The sequence below is a fragment of the Mesoplodon bidens genome (genome assembly GCF_964165515.1).
Source record: "Mesoplodon bidens genome assembly, chromosome: 16".
NCBI classification, from domain to species: domain Eukaryota; kingdom Metazoa; phylum Chordata; class Mammalia; order Artiodactyla; family Ziphiidae; genus Mesoplodon; species Mesoplodon bidens.
The window spans coordinates 12,500,955-12,518,232 of NC_138173.1; the positions used below are offsets into that span (position 1 = coordinate 12,500,955).

At 44.4% G+C, this 17,278-nt stretch overlaps 1 protein-coding gene across 3 annotated transcripts; it reads right to left on the reverse strand.

Moving 5' to 3' along the window:
- Positions 1-3,557: 3,557 nt before the first annotated feature.
- LOC308630122 (protein ILRUN-like) lies at positions 3,558-4,579 on the reverse strand (the record flags this gene model as incomplete). 3 transcript variants are annotated; one of them, XM_081258546.1, is made up of 2 exons in its annotated part: positions 4,130-4,579; positions 3,558-3,958 (listed from the first exon to the last, which is right to left on the reverse strand). In XM_081258546.1, the coding sequence occupies exons 1-2, from the start codon at positions 4,458-4,460 to the stop codon at positions 3,606-3,608; spliced, it is 684 nt and encodes a 227-aa protein (XP_081114672.1). In that variant the 5' UTR covers positions 4,461-4,579. The 3 variants fall into 3 exon arrangements, with proteins under 3 accessions (XP_081114672.1, XP_081114671.1, XP_081114673.1); XM_081258547.1 differs by having other exon boundaries at positions 3,606-3,641; positions 3,858-4,579; XM_081258545.1 differs by having other exon boundaries at positions 3,558-4,579.
- Between the last annotated feature and the right edge of the window lie 12,699 nt (positions 4,580-17,278).

The following is a 17,278-nucleotide window of genomic DNA, read 5'->3' on the forward strand; positions in this document are numbered from 1 at the left end:
CTCCTTTCATTATCTACCTTTCTCTTCAACTGCCCTTTGCCACTTAAGAAGATTCCTCTAGGGAATGGCCCTTACTTAACTCCCAGTGACTTCCTCAAGTAAATCCTCGAAGACTCAAAATCCTCAAATTCCTCAAGAGCAAATTCCTGAAGGCTTCCTCTGTGCCCTCCTCCTTCCCCTGCTACCTGCAGCACCTGTTTTTCTGGGAAGCCCGTGTGCCTTTCGTAGGGCTACCTGCCACTTCTCTTGCCTGACCAGTAACTGCAACGTTAATCAAGTGAGTGAGAAGTTGGATTTTTTTTTCTTCAGGGTTTTTTTAGTCTGTGTTAATCATACAAATATTCACGTATACAGTCAGGAGAAACTGCCTTATCTTCGTCACCTCCCAGGCACCAGGAGGCCCCACCACAAACAGCCAGCCAGCTTGCTTGCTGCACACCACTGTCCAGACGGAGAGGGCAGCTGCTCCAGCAGTCACCCAAGGAGACAGAGAAAAGGCGAGGCGGGGTGGGGTGGGGAGTCGGCTTGCAGTGCTGGGCCCTGGCAACGCCACCACCCTCTCCCGCTGGGGCTCACACTGAATCTGGGGAGGGATTTATCCTTATGCCCACTTCCCACCTGGGCCACCCTTGGGCCACACCAGCTGTCTTGGTGAGGTTCTCTCCTGGCTGGAAGTGCCTTTGATGGACGTCAGGTAACAGCCAGTCCTTGCGGGGGGGAAGAGAGGCTGTTTCTTGTAGAAAAATGCCCCCAATTCAACTGTCCCCATGGCAAAAAAGAAGAAAAGCAGGCACGCGTGCACACACATCCACACACACCTCTCTCCGTGCAGACAGACAGGTTCCTCCTAAGCCTGAGCCGCTCTGCCTCCCCCGCTGGCCTCAGGTCCTTAAGGATGCTGCCTGCCTCACCTCGCAGGTGCCAGACGCCGGTGGTCCTGCCCAGAGGCAGCCTGCCACTTGGTAAAGGGTCCAAGAGGAACAGACTACTGGGGCTGAGGGTAGCCTCTGCTGGCCCACTATGCAGTGGGAAAGAGGGGCTCTGAGGACTTGCTCAGAGCCCAAACCAGCGAGCAGAGGCAGGACGAGTGGTGCTAAGGGCCGCCAGGCCCTGGGAGGACCACGGACTCCTTCCGCCCCGACTCCGCGGCCTCCGCTCGCTCTGGCCTCTGCAAGGAGCGCACCGCTCCAAAGATGTGCACAGAAAGGGTTTGTTCTTGGGAGGGAAGCCAACGTGCTTGGGACAATTACCTTGCCAGGTGAGATGCCTAAAAGCAAGGGGAGGCGCAGAATCCTTGTGGCAGGCCCAGACCCACTGACGTCACCTGTGAAGCCACTGCTGCATAACGGTGGGCAGCCCCCTGGGAAAAGGGGAAGGGGCACCTAGTGTGGGGGAGATGAGGAAGCCTGGAGACCGGCAGGTGTAAAGCCTCCCATGATCCTGCAGGGGCAGCTGGAGATGTGATGCTTTGAGGGCTATCCAGTGAGCAGAACGGCTGGGCATGTGTGGGCTCCAGGGTGGCGGTGTCCCCGGAGCTTGGCAGCAACAGTGGCACCAGTCTGGGCCCAATAGGGCCCTCAAACAAAAAGCTATCGTGAGCCCCTGGCTTGGACCTGTGGTGGCCTGGGCACCTGGCAGGGACTCCCCTCTGCTCTGCTGGGAATGGGGTGCTCTGTGCATAGAAAGTAGGTGCTCCAGTGTGAGCTCTAGTCCGGCCCCAGCCCCAGCGGCACTGCCCTTGCAGCAGGCAGGCTCCACCCTCCCCCGGGGCTTCTCCAGTGGACCAATGTTTACGCCCCCTTTTATTTGGGGGGAGGTGGGGAGGCAAAGAATGGTGGGGAGAAGGTAGGGAGAATTTCATACAAGCTTTTCTCTCACAGTCAAGCTTGAAAAAAATAACCGTCTCGGAAGAGGACGAGGAGGAACAAACAACAGGCGTTTTCCTAACTCAGACACCCAGACAGAGCCAGACAGGCAGGCAGACTCTCAGCCACACCCAGGCTACGTGACCCCTTGCGGCCAATCATCGAGCTGGACTCCCTGTTGTCTCACAGCCCCCAGGGGATGGGGGTGTGACCACAGGCAGGTGACCCAGCAACGGCACCCTAGACCCATATCCCCGGCTACCAAACGAACCAAGACTCGAGGGGAGGAGGGGGTGAGAAGAGACGAGGGACTCTGCATACTCCTGTATCTTTGGCAGACAGCTGTTCTGGCCTGGTTTGAGCTTCCCGTGGAGATATCCACATCTCAACCTGCTCGGATCGCACAGGATGCCAGTGGGGCCACCTGTCCCAGGGAGCAGCCAGCCAATCAACCTGTGCTCCGGCTGGGCTGTGCCTTGCCCGCCACCTCCCAATAGCTAAGCATCCTGCTCAGGGAGGGGGTCCTTTCATTCCCAGCAAAATGTGGTCTCCAAGATCACGCAGTCAGTAAGTGTGGCCCTTCCCCATGGCAAATTCCCCATCTGGGGCTCCATTTTCATACCTTAACAGCTCAGCCTCCACTAACAGGCTGCGAAAACACCACAAAGGACAACTGGAGGGAAACACAGGGAAGGGAGTTGTGTGACAACAGAGAAGCGGGGGACACCTTCACATTCGCCTGCTGCACCCTCGCTGGTGAGCTGCACCAACACCCGTGTGTGTGTGCACGCAGCACACACATATACACAGCACAGAGGCACCGTTCCCAGAGCGAATGGGGAGCCGCTGTATACCAAGAATCCAGAAGAGCAGTTAAGTGTGATGGCGCTTCTCTCCGCCAAGAGAAACATGGAAGGAAAGCAATTCGAATTGTTACAAGTGTGTGCAGGAGGTCACCTCTCGGCCTCACAAACTCCCACGTCACCTGAGATCTGTCCTCCAGGCTTCCTCTGCTGGCCACACAGGGAAGCTTGGTCTTCAGAGAGGTTCTGATGCTAACAAGCCACAGGGTTGACGAGTACAAATGTCAAAGGTGTAAATCAACAGAAGATTAAACAGAAAAGAAGAGGAAAAGCGTGATAACCCATGGGCTGATGCCATTAAAAACAAATGGGGTCAGAGTCTTGTGCAATCAGGTGGCACGGCAGGTGTCCTCCCATAGCACCTACCCACAGAGTCCCCAAGCAGGCCGTGCCAGCTTTGAACCTCAATTGCTTCCAGAGCAAGCAGCTATTCTATACACAGAATGTTATCCCTTATCTAAAAAAATAAAAGTGGGGAAAGAGGGGAAACAATTAACATGTGCTCAAACCTACAGCCTGTCTGTAGGCAAAATAATTTTTGTTTAAAAAGATGGCCTTTTTCCCCCATTTTAAACATTTTTTTCCTTCCCGAGCGCCCTAATGACTTGTTAGACTGACGCCTAATAAACAAAACCCAAAGTGGCTGCGTGGATTTCTTCTTGGTAGCCTTAATACCACTCCCACCACTCAGCATTCACACACACACACGCTGAGTTTACTCAAAATTAGTCTTTCTGATTCTTCCTCTTCTTCCAGGATGGGGGTCAGAGCCACGGGTCCCTGCAATGTGGTCTGCAATCCAGAGGAACCCCTTGCCCTCCCCTCCCAGAGTCAAGCCTTGTGTCTTTCGTTAATTTTTCTTCTTGGTGACACCCGTTTAAGACTGACTGAAGGGGTAAGGCCCGTGGAGCCCCTTACTGTAAGTCGCTACTGATAAGTTGTTTGCGTGACTGCTGGGGGGCAGATTTACAGAGCTCTGGCAGAGTCTACTCTCATCCTGCTCGGTTTGGTCAGGCGCGGGAGCCCATGTGTTTTTGCTGATGGAGTCGAACCCAGAACCCCCAGCATCTTTTGTTTTCACCTGTCGGTTCTTTGGGGGAGAGGCAAACGGGGTGAAGTTTCCTTCTACCTTGCGATGTGGCTGTGTGTGGAACTCCGTTTCAAAAGATGACAGCTGCTGTGCTCCTAAAAGTCCACCCGCCTCCACAGTGAGAATGACCCAGATGACATCTCCATAGTAGAGTCCTGTAGCAGTGCACATCCGCCACGGTCCCTGATCCATTCCGGCTCTGCTGGGGCTGCACATCTGGACGCTGACATCTGCAATCTCCTGGGGCTTTAGCAATCTCACCAACTCCATGTTCACACGTCCAAGCTGGTCTCCCCTGACATATTGAGGACAATCCCCTGGAGGCCAGGCCTCTGCCCCAGAATTTTGGATCCGCCATGTTTTTATATATTGAGCATAAGGGGATATCGACTCCCGTTCTCCTATGGTGACATCTTCAACAAAGGACACAGATGGCACACTGATGTTTGGGCTCTCAAAGTCATAATAGGCGCCAATTGCTCCTTGTAGGTTCCAGCTGGTCATGCCCAGGAAGAAGGCGCAGCCGGCCTGGATGAGCTGGAAGCCGAGCAACCGCTGGAACTCGGAGATGAGCACGTCCTTGTCGGCGGTGCCCAGGCAGCTGAACTTCTGCATCAGCCCAGGGTCCGGGCCCACGTCCATGCCGTCCGTGGCTGGGGCCGGACACTTGCTTCCCCGCCTCCTCACAACTGGGCCGCTACCGCGCCGCCGGGCCCGGGAACCGAGAAGGGGGCCAGACCCTGCTCCTCCGGGGTAGGCCCCAGGCCTCTCACCGCCCGTAGGGATAAACTCACTCGGCCACGGGCTCACTCTCGCACTGGCCCCCACCCCCCAGCGCCGACACCCCGCCGGGCTGCCTCTCACTTCTCCCCTGCCTCCGCCTCAAGGTGGATTTTTTTTTTTAATTTAAAAAGTGATTCTAGAGTAGTTGGTATTGGTAAACAGCTGTGACTTTTTAATTTCTGATAAAGTTCCTGCCACAATTTTCTAGGATGTGTAGATAGTGTTAAGAAAACTTAATATGTTTTTTAAATAACAAACAAACATATGTATGGTGCTTACTATGTGCCAGACCCTATTCTTAGCGTAGTGCTTAATATAGATTGACGCATTTAATCCTCAGAGCAACCCTATGAGGTAGGTACTATCATTTCCCATTTCACAGATGGGAAAATTGGAGACATTAACTCGTGCCATTAATAACAGAAGAACCAGCATTTGGACTCAGGTAGTCTAGCTCCCCCATCTATCTGCTTAATTACTACACCACCCTGGTGCCCTAAGACATATGTGAATTCTGTAGAGTCAGAAACAATACTTATTTAATGTCAAAACAGAGTTCACCCTCAGTATATTCTAACTTGTCCCCTCCCCACTAAAAGTGAATACATAGGTCTGTAAATCCAAGTTAATATATCCTGTTCCATTATTCTAATTCCGTAAGATTGGAATGAGAACCTTTGCTATTATATATAAAAATAAGGCATTTCAATACCACTCATACAATGAGATGTACAATCTTTTCATGACTTTAAATGTTATCTATTCATAATAAAAGTGAAATTATACTCAATTTCTCCATTGTACAAAATAAGGTACAAATCGTGAAATTTCTATTAGTAAAAATATACCATTACTTATGTCAGACTATTAAATTAGCAATCCTTTGTTATTTCTTCATAGTACAAAGGAAATACAACTTAGCAAACTAACTTTTTCTAAAGGAATTTTATCTGCAACCATTTAAAATAAATGTGTGTGTGTATGTATATGTATATACACTGTAGCAATTTATTTGGCTTTTTGCCTACGTCAGTTTTCCACTGTGAGAAGCACAGTACCCTCCACACTCTGGATCTACCTGTGCTTTATTTCTCCCTCTGGTACTCACCACTGGTGAACCTACTCTATATGTTATTTACGGTCAATTTATTGTCCGCCCCTTCAGAATGTGTGCTCCATCCGAGCAGGGATTTGTCTGTTTTGTTTACTGCTACGTCTCCAGCACTGGAACAATGCCCAACGCATAGTAGAGAGTAAATAAAAGGCTGTTAAAGGAATAGGAATCTCTGAAGAAAATCTCCCTGCAACATCCTCCCCCTCCCTCCCCCACCCCCCAAATCATACCTTTGGGGAAGACACTGTGTGAACAAGATGAGGGCTCTGCTTTCCCTGAGTGTGAAGGACTGCAGGTGAGTTTGCAGAGGCTTATGGAGCCCTGGGAAGTGGATGGGTCAGTCCTGCCGTCTCCCTGTAGTACAAATGGCTCCTGTTAACCTGCTTAACGCAGGTGGGGTGCTGGGGGTTAGTCTCACTAAGATCTTTCCAGGTAGTGATTTGGCATATAATTCAGGATTTAGTGTGACTTAATAATATAGTCAATTCTCATTATCATGGCTTCCATATTTGCAAATTTGCCTACCTGCTAATATTTATTTGTAACCCCAAAATCAATACTCAGGGTGCTTTCGTGGTCATTCACAGAGAGATGCAGAACAGCAAAAAATTCCAGCTGCCCAGAGTACCTGCTCCCAGCTGAGACTGACAACATTCTTTTTGTTTCAGCTTTCTTACTGTAAGCAAGTGCCACTTTTTTTTTTGCATTTTTGTGCTTTTTGTTGGTAATTTCACTATTTAAAATGTTTAAAAGCATAGTGCTGCCTAGTGTTCCTAAGTGCAAGAAATTATGATGTGCCTCATGGAAAAAACATGTATGTTAGATAAGCTTCTTTCAGATATGAGTAATAGTGCTGCTGGGCATGAGTTCCATGTTACTGAATCAGTAGTATGCATTAAATAAGGTGTCCTTACAGAAACATGCATAAAACAAGGTTGTATACTGATCACTTAATGATGAAAACGTTGTGAACAGAGGCTCAAGGAACCTTAACCCTGTATTTCCCCCAGAAGCAATGGTTCCGTATTCACTAAATCACTGTTTGCGGTGACTTCTATAGAACCTAACTACCACACATAACGAGAATCAACTGTAGCTCCCCTGGAGTTCTCCAGAAGGGTTCCCTTTCTGACTTTGGAAACATCATCTCTGTGCTTTCTCACAAATAACCTTCCTGGACACAGTAAATATTTACAGAAAGCCATGGATGAGGAATCAGTAAACCTGAATTCATCCCTCCTCCCCCAATGTGGAGGGTCATTCTGAGGAAATTATTTAACCTTTCTTGGTAGAGCCTTGTGATCTGCAAATGGTTTCCTTAATTGAAAGGAAGAATGTGAAAGTCCTTTCATGTTGATATGTGTAAAGTATTTTTCCAAGTTGAACAACGGCTTTGTCCTTCAGATCTCAGGGCATCTTGGCAGCATTTTCATGGAGCTCCATTGTTAACAAATTTCAGGAACTTGATCTTTGGGTTCGAGAGATGAAAAGACAGTTCCCTTGAATAAACCAACACTTTCCTACTCCCAGAATGTCCTGGTCATCACTGAACGTTGCCTGACATCAGAAACTGCCTTTCAACCTCCCTTCTCCAAGGGAGCAGTCCAGCATCCAGTCCCCCTAACTCAAGTGTCCAATTGGCGACAAGTAGTGCCAAGCAAGGAGTCCTGGCTGGTGACTCAGGAGATCTGAACTCTCGTCTGCCGTTGTTCAACTTTGTTACTGAAGGTAAGTCATTTCACATCTTTGGGCATCAGCTCCCTCATTTAAAAGCAACTGTTACAAGCCTCTTAGATAGCCGCATCCAACAGAGGGCAGACAGCAAAAGCAAGAAGAACTACAGTTCTGCAGCCTGCAGAAGGAAAACCACATTCACAGAAAGATGGACAAAATGAAGAGGCAGAGAACTTTGTAACAGATGAATGAAAAAGATAAAACCCCAGAAAAACAACTAAATGAAGTGGAGACAGGCAACCTTCCAGAAAAAGAATTCATAATAATGATAGTAAGGATGATCCAGGACCTTGGAAAAAGAATGGAGGCTAAGACCGAGAAGATGCAAGAAATGTTTAACAAAGACCTAGAAGAATTAAAGAACAAACACCTAGAAGAATCAAAGAACAAACAAACAGAGATGAACAATACAATAATTGAAATGAAAAATACACTAGAAGGAATCAATAGCAGAATAGCTGAGGCAGAAGAACAGATAGGTGACCTGGAAAATAGAATGGTGGAATTCACTGCCACAGAACTGAATAAAGAATGAAAAGAAATGAAGACAGCCTAAGAGACCTCTGGGACAACATTAAACAAAACAACATTCACATTATAGGGGTCCCAGAGGGAGAGGAGAGAGAGAAATGACCCATGAAAATATGTGAAGAGATTATAGTCGAAAACTTCCCTAACATGGGAAAGGAAATAGTCACCCAAGTCCAGGAAGTTCAGAGAGTCCCAGGCAGGATAAACCCAAGGAGAAACACACCAAGACACATAGGAATCAAATTGACAAATATTAGAGACTAAGAAACATTATTGAAAGCAACAAGGGAAAAGCGACAAATAACATACAAGGGAACTCCCATAAGATTAACAACTGATTTCTCAGCAGAAGCTCTACAAGCCAGAAGGGAGTGGCATGATATATATGAAGTGATGAAAGGGAAGAACCTACAACCAAGATTACTCTACCTGGCAAGGATCTCATTCACATTCAATGGAGAAATCAAAAGCTTTACAGACAAGCAAGAGCTAAGAGAATTCAGCACCCCCAAACCAGCTTTACAACAAATGCTAAAGGAACTTCTCTAAGTGGGAAACACAAGAGAAAAAAAGGACCTACAAAAACAAACCCGTAACAATTAAGGAAATGGTAATAGGAACTTACATATCGAGAATCACCTTAAACGTGAATGGATTAAATGCTCCAACCAAAAGACACAGGCTCGCTGAATGGATACAAAAACAAGACCCATGTATATGCTGTCTACAAGAGACCCACTTCAGACCTAGGGACACATACAGACTGAAAGTGAGGGGATGGAAAAAGATATTCCATGCAAAAGGAAATCAAAAGAAAGCTGGAGTAGCAATATAAATATCAGATAAAACAGACATTAAAATAAAGAATGTTACAAGAGACAAGGAAGGACACTACATAAAGATCAAGGGATCAATCCAAGAAAAAGATATAACAATTATAAATATATATGCACCCAACATAAGAGCACTTCAATACATAAGGCAACTGCTAACAGCTATAAAAGAGGAAATAGACAGTAACACAATAACAGTGTGGGAATTTAACACCTCACTTATACCAATGGACAGATCATCCAGAGAGAATATTAATAAGGAAACACAAGCTTTAAATGACACAACAGACCAGATAGGTTTATTGATATTTATAGGACATTCCATCCAAAATCAGCATATTACACTTTCTTCCCAAGTGCACAAGGAACATTCTCCTGGAGAGATCACATCTTGGGTCACAAATCAAGCCTTGGTAAATTTAAGAAAACTGAAATCAAATAAAGCATCTTTTCTGACCACATGTTTTCTATGAAATTAGAAATCAATTACAGGGAAAAAAACATAAAACACACAAACACATGGAGGCTAAACAATACATTACTAAATAACAAAGAGATCACTGAAGAAATCAAAGAGGAAATCAAAAAACAGCTACAGACAAATTACAATGAAAACAGGACAATCCAAAACCTATGGGATGCAGCAAAAGCAGTCCTAAGAGGGAAGTTTATAGCAATACAAGCCTACCTCAAGAAACAAGAAAAATCTGAAATAAACCATCTAACTTTATACCTAAAGGAACTAGAGAAAGAAGAACAAACAAAACCCAAAGTTAGTAGAAGGAAAGAAATCATAAAGATCACAGTAGAAATAAATAAAATAGCAACAAAGAAAACAATAGCAAAGATCAATAAAACTAAAAGCTGTTTTTTTTAGAAGATAAACAAAATTGATAAACCTTTAGCCAGACTCATCAAGAAAAAGAGGGAGAGGACTCACATCAATAAATGAGAAATGAAAAAGGAGAAGTTACAACAGACACCACAGAAATACAAAGCATCCTGAGAGACTACTACAAGCAACTCTATGCCAATAACATGGACAACCTGGAAGAAATGGACAAATTCTTAGAAAGGTATAACCTTCCAAGGCTGAACCAGGAAGAAATAGAAAATATGAACAGATCAATCACAAGCAATGAAATTGAAACTGTGATTAAAAATCTTCCAACAAACAAAAGTCTAGGACCAGATGGCTTCACAGGTGAATTCTATCAAACATTTAGAGAAGAGCTAACACTCATCCTTTTCAAACTCTTCCAAAAACTGCAGAGGAAGGAACACTCACAGACTCATTCTACGAGGCCACCATCACCCTGATACCAAAACCAAAGATACTACAAAAAAAGAAGATTACAGACCAATATCACTGATGAATATAGATGCAAAAATCCTCAACAAAATACTAGCAAACAGAATTCAACAACACATTAAAAGGATTATATACCATGATCAAGTGGGATTTATCCCAGGGATGCAAGGATTCTTCAATATACGCAAATCAATCAATGTGATACACCATATTAACAAATAGAAGAATAAAAACCATATGATCATCTCAATAGATGCAGAAAAACCTTTTGACAAAATTCAACATCCATTTATGATAAAAACTCTCCAGACAGCGGGCATAGAGGGAACCTACCTCAACATAATAAATGCCATATATGACAAACCCACAGCAAACATCATTCTCAATGGTGAAAAACTGAAAGCATTTCCTCTAAGATCAGGAACAAGACAAGGATGTCCACTCTCGCCACTATTATTCAACATAGTTTTGGAAGTCCTAGCCACGGCAATTAGAGAAGAAAAATAAATAAAAGGAATATAAATTGGAAAAGAAGTAAAACTGTCACTGTTTGCAGATGACATGATACTATACATACAGAATCCTAAAGATGCCACCAGAAAACTACTAGAGCTAATCAATGAATCTGGTAAAGTTGCAGGATACAAAATTAATGCACAGAAATCTCTTGCGTTCCTATACACTAACAACAAAAGATCAGAAAGAGAAATTAGGGAAACAAACCCATTACCACTGCAACAAAAAGAATAAAATACCTAAGAATAAACCTACCTAAGGAGGTAAAAGACCTGTACTCAGAAAACTATAAGACAGGCTTCCCTGGTGGCACAGTGGTTAAGTCCACCTGCCAATGCAGGGGACACGGGTTCGAGCCCTGGTCCAGGAGGATGCCGCAGAGCAACTAGGCCCGTGCACCACAGCTACTGAAGCCTGCATGCTTAGAGCCATGCTCTGCAACAAGAGAGGCCACCACGAGAAGACCATGCACCACAGAGAACAGTGGTCACCGCTCACCGCAACTGGAGAGGGCCCACGTGCAGCAACAAAGACCCAACGCAGCCAAAATAAATAAATAAAAATTTTAAAAAACCTAAAAGACATTGATGAAAGAAATCAAAGATGACACAAACAGATGGAGAGATATACCATGTTCTTGGATTGGAAGAATCAATATTGTGAACTATACTACCCAAAGCAAACTACAGATTGAATGCAATCCCTATCAAATTACCAGTGGCATTTTTTACAGAACTAAAACAAAAAATCTTAAAATTTGTATGGAGACACAAAAGACCCCAAATAGCAAAAGCAATCTTGAGAAAGAAAAACAGAGCTGGAGGAATCAGACTCCCTGACTTCAGACTATACTACAAAGCTACAGTAATCAAGACAATATGGTACAGGCACAAAAACAGAAATATAGACCAATGGAACAGGATAGAAAGCCCAGAGATAAACCCACACACCTCTGGTCAACTAATCTATGAAAAAAGAGGCAAGGATATACAATGGAGAAAAGACAGCCTCTTTAGTAAGTGGTGCTGGGAAAACTGGACAGCTACATGTAAAAGAATAAAATCAGAACACTCCCTAACACCATACACAAAAATAAACTCAAAATGGATTAAAGACCTAAATGTAAGACCAGACACTATAAAACTCTTAGAGGAAAACATAAGAAGAACACCCTTGGACATAAATCACAGCAAGATCTTTCTTGACCCACCTCCTAGAGTAATGGGGAAAAAAATAAACAAATGGGACCTAATGAAACTTAAAAGCTTTTGTACAGCAAAGGAAACTATAAACAAGACGAAAAGACAACCCTCAGAATGGGAGAAAATATTTACAAATGAGTCAACAGACAGAGGATTAATCGCCAAAATATATAAACAGCTCATGCAGCTCAATATTAAAAAAAGAAACAACCCAATTCAAAAATGGGCAGAAGACCTAAATAGACATTTCTCCAAAGAAGATATACAGATGGCCAAGAAGCACATGAAAAGCTGCTCAGCATCACTAATTATTAGAGAAATGCAAGTCAAAACTACAATGAGGTATCACCTTGCACCAGTTAGAATGGGTATCATCAGAAAATCTACAAACAACAAATGCTAGAGAGGGTGTGGAGAAAAGGGACCCCTGTTGCACTGTTGGTGGGAATGTAAATTGATACAGCCACTCTGGAGAACAGTATGGAGGTTCCTCAAAAAACTAAAAATAGAACTACCATATGACCCAGCAATCCCACTATTGGGCATATACCCAGAGAAAACCATAATTCAAAAAGACACATGCACCCCAGTGTTCACTGCAGCACTATTTACAACAGCCAGGTCATGCAAGCAACCCAAATGCTCACTGACATATGAACGGATAAAGAAGATGTGGCACATATATACAATGGAATATTACTCAGCCATAAAAAGGAGCGAAATTGGGTCATTTGTAGAGACGTGGATGGATCTAGAGACTGTCATACAGAGTAAAGTAAGTCAGAAATAGAAAAACAAATATCGTATATTAACGCATGTATGTGGAACCTAGAAAAATGGTACAGATGAACCGGTTTGCACGGCAGAAATAGAGACACAGATGTAGAGAACAAACGTATGGACACCAAGGGGGGAAAGCAGGGGCAAGTGTTGGGGGTGGTGGTGGTGGGATGAATTGGGAGAGTGGGATTGACATGTATTCACTAATATGTATAAAACAGATAACCAATAACAACCTCCTGTATAAAAAATAATAAAGTAACTTCAAAAATTCAAAAAAAAAAGAATGCAAAAACACTCTATTGCTAATAACGAGAATGCCAAGCATTTACAAACACTACCAAATAAATAAATAAATAAATGCAACTGTTATTAAATGCTGTATTAGATGACAACTATGGGACTGACTGCCCCACACGTGTTTGCATGTGGTCAAACAAACATGGAAACCATACCAGTGGACACAGAAAAGAAAGCAAAGTTCTCTTTCCTCACCATGCCTGTCTGTATTCATTTGCTAGGGTTACCATAACAAAATACCACAGACTGGGTGGCTTAAACAACAGTTTGTTTTCTCACCGTTGTGGAGGCAAGAGGTCCACGATCAAGATGTCAGCAGGCTTGGTTTCTTCTGAGGCCTCTCTCCCGGGCTTGCAGGTGCGTGCCTTCTTGCCATGTGTTCACATGTGTGTCTGGTGTCTCTCCCTCTCCCTATATCCTCATCTTACAAGGACACTAGTCAAAAGTGGATGAGGACCCACGCTAACAACCCCATTTCAATTGTCTCTTTAAAGGCCCTATCTCCAAATATAGTCACATTCTGAAAGTTCGAGGTTCCCTATAAGTGGGTGGGGGGGGCATATGTTAGCCCGCAACACAGGTCATCAATTTCTCAAAATCATGCCAGATTTCAGTTCGCCATATATTTGGACCATGAGTTCTTTATGAAGCTCTATGTACTTTTTTAGAAATTCCTAATTAGTTTTGGTTTGCTTTCTGAGAAAAGCAACATGCCTTTATCACATCCCTAAGCTCTTCCTCGTCCTTCGTCACGTTCACTGTGAAAGAATCCATTTTCTTCTTCAAAGATCATCTTCCTAGAGCCCTCTGACCTCTTCTGTTTTTTCCTAATTCGTCCTGATTGCTTTCTTGGCTTGCTGCATCACTGTTAACCTGGGATTTACGTTGAGTTCCTGAGTTGGTCCCTTTCTTCTTTTTAAATCCTGGGTACTCCTCTTTCTTGGATTCTTGTTTTGATGAAGTACATCTGTGGCAGACATAAGAGTATTTGCTCCTAGACTGCCTTTCCAGAAAGGACTCACTGCCCAGCTGCAAGGAGGGTGGTTAACTGAGAGCCTCCTGGTGTTAACTTCTTCAGGATTCACCTCAGTTTCCTGGCCAAGGTTGTCAGCTTCTGACAAGGAGGTTGTATAAGGGCCTAGCCATTTCTGCCCCACTCAGGACTCCACCAAAGGGAAATCTGCTCTGCAGCTACCAAGGGGGCAGGCAGAGACTTTGTCAGGTCTGCGTCACTGTCTGATGGCTACCCCCACCCAATACTGTGTCTTCCCCTTTTCTGTTCACGGATGTTACTGTCCAGTAAAATTTTGTACTCTTAATTCTGTATCAGCTTCTGCTTCCTGGAGAAACCAATCATTGTAAGAACCTCAAGTAATATTTTTTTTAAAAATTTGTTTCAGAAAGGAATCACGAGATTTAAACTGTGAGACTTTGTGTCAATTATCTATTTGTCCTCATATGTGATCGCTACTGTGACTGGTTATACAATTCTAGGTTCAAAATTATTTCCCCACAGAACTTTGAAGGCCTTGCTCTACTGTCTTCTAGCATCCAGTATTTCTGATAAGAAATCTGATCATAATCTGATTCTCATTCCTTTGTAGCTAGACTGTTTTTTTGTTTGTTTTTTCCCCACCTATGAAAGCTTTGGGGGTTTCATCTTTATCCTTAATGCTTTAAAATTCCACTAGGTTGTGTCCAGACACAGCTGTTTTTCATGCATCTTACTTGGATGGCCCTTTCAATAACTAGTGTCTTTCTTCCATTCCTCTCCTTACATTGTCTCTGTTTTCCCTTTCTGGAACTCTGACTAGATAGCCATTGTGTCTTCTGGGTCTATCCGCCATGCTTTTAGGTGTATATTTTCTGCTCTCTCTATTCTGGTGTCCTGGGAGATATTTTCCATTCTATCTTCTATAACTTGAAATTTGATCTTTTGCCATAATCAGTGTTATTTTTCACCTTAGCAATCACTCTTAGTTTTCAAGAGGTCAATTTTTCTCTCCTTGCTCCTTTTAATACCACCTTGTTCTGGTTTTTATTGCTGCAATATCCTCTTGGATGTCCCTGAGACTATCAATTAGCATTTTAAAAAGTGCTTTTGTATTATTCCTTGCATCATCTGTTTCCTCCTGGATCAGTTATCTTGTTTGTTCATCTTGGACTTTAAGTTGTTTTTGTTTCCTCTCAAATGTCTGGTAGACATATGTTCATATTCATGAATCAAGGACTACGTTGATGGGTGCTTGTAAAATGCCTGGGTCCTGGGGATAAGCAGGGTTTTTCATTTCTACGGTGCTGGCCCAAGATGCTCCAAACTGCCAACTTAATTGCGAGTGGGGTGGGGCAGCCTTTCTTCCTCTCCAGGTCTCTGATTATCAGGCTCTACTCTGCCGCTCTCCCCAGCCCTATACTCGCCCCACAGGCTCTCCCCAGGCAAATCCACTCTGCCTCATCAGTTCTCCAAGTGGCTCCAGCTGGGGCAAAGGCTGCAGCAGCTGCACATTGTTGTGGGCCTCCGACCTTTGAGCTGATGCCTCTGTGCCTGAAGCCTCTTCGGAGCTCCATGGGGGAAATGGTTGTTTCTGCAAGCTTCTAGAACGTGTATTCTGAGCTGTGATTTTCTCCATTTTGGGCCATGTATCTATTCAATCTCACTTGCTTTCCACAATCCCAGAAATTATTTTAAAGCTCAGGTTTGCTGATTGTACCTACTTTGTTTTCCATGTGGCAGGAGACTTTTTCTTCTTGTATGTCTTTACTATCTTTCACTGGCATCCTAGGAAAGAGGGATGCAATCATATGTGTCCAACCCTTCTCACTGTATGCTCACATGACTGGAAGAGAGGAGGCATCTCTCTGAGGCCTCTTTCATAAGGGCACTAATCCCATTCATAAGGGCTGTGACCTCACGACTTAATCACTTCCCATAGGCTCCACCTCCTAATACCATCAGTTGGGCATTAGGTTTTCAACGTATCAATCTGGGGCCATGCGGAGGGACTAAATATTCAATCTTCGGCAATAGACTAAGGGATAAATGTCAGGAACTTTTAGGGTAGTGGGGATGGAGGGGTGCAGCACCATGTTTCCAACTGTGCACACTAGAGAAGCAGAGAGAGAAGCTGAGAGGCACTGAGGAAAACCACAAGGAGGTTTAGTTACTACTCCTCCATGGTTTCCCTGGGACACTCCTATATCACCGTAATATAGGCCACTTGCTTACATTAGCTCTGTGTGGATTTCTATCACAAGTAAGAGGGCCAGAAATCAAGAAACATCTTGGCCCTCCTGGAACGCGTCACTCTGATCTGGCTGGCTGTTTTGGAAGAGGGTGTATCAGGAGGGGATTACACCAAGGGGCCAGGATTCCACCACAGTGCAGTGATGGCCAAGGCAGTGACCTCTGCAGATAATAAACGCCTGACTTGCCACCCTATAAAATGAAGGTCCTTTCCTCTTAGCCTAATTTACAAGGTTCTTTCCATAAACTTGGGGGGAGGGGTGTGACACATCTCCCCCACCTCTCACAGAAACAGTATTTTTTTTAACTCTCGGACACACTATATAACTTTAAAGAGATACCGGCTTGTTACGTGCGAAAAATGGCAAAATGTGCACTAGGAAACAAAAATAAAGCCCACCATTTCGTTCAAATAGTCTGTGCTTGCCCCACCCTCTAAATTTTTAACTCCTTTTAACCATGTTTGTGTGGCCTTAAGGAAGCCGCTTTCCCACTTAATGACTAGCCCTTTTCCCTAACCTTGCATTTTCTCTTCCTTAACTCATCCTCACATTTCTTAAAACTTTTACTTTGGGGAGCTGTTACCTTACTTGGGGAGACTTAAGAACTAATTCTAAACCCCTTTCCACAAATAAGATCAATAACTTCAAAATAAAAACTCAGTTTGCTCAAACCAACATTATGCCCTCTTGCTTGAAAGGCGCTTGAGGGCAGAACCCAAATCATTAGATGGTTTTTCTGCTCTGCTGACAACCGAGAAGGGGTTTGTTAAATGAAATGTAAAATGGGAGCGGGCTCCAAAGAACCTTGTAAATAACTTTGTTCCCTCTGCATTGTCGGGCATGGCTGGCGTGGTTTAGTAACTGGGTAACTGCAACGTCTTCAAATACCTTCCAAGACCTGACGACCTGAGCCGCGGTAGACGCAGCCCCGAGACATTAACCAGCTTTGTCCTGGGAACTGCGGGCTTGACCTTGGGGCTCCCTCCCCGCTTCCTACCTGGAGCCCGCGGGAACCGCCCCTCCTTTCCTCGGCTTTGCCCCGCGCCGTCCTCCTCGCCCGGCCACCGGCGTCCCGTTATTAGTGTTCGCGAACCTCTCAACATCTCGAA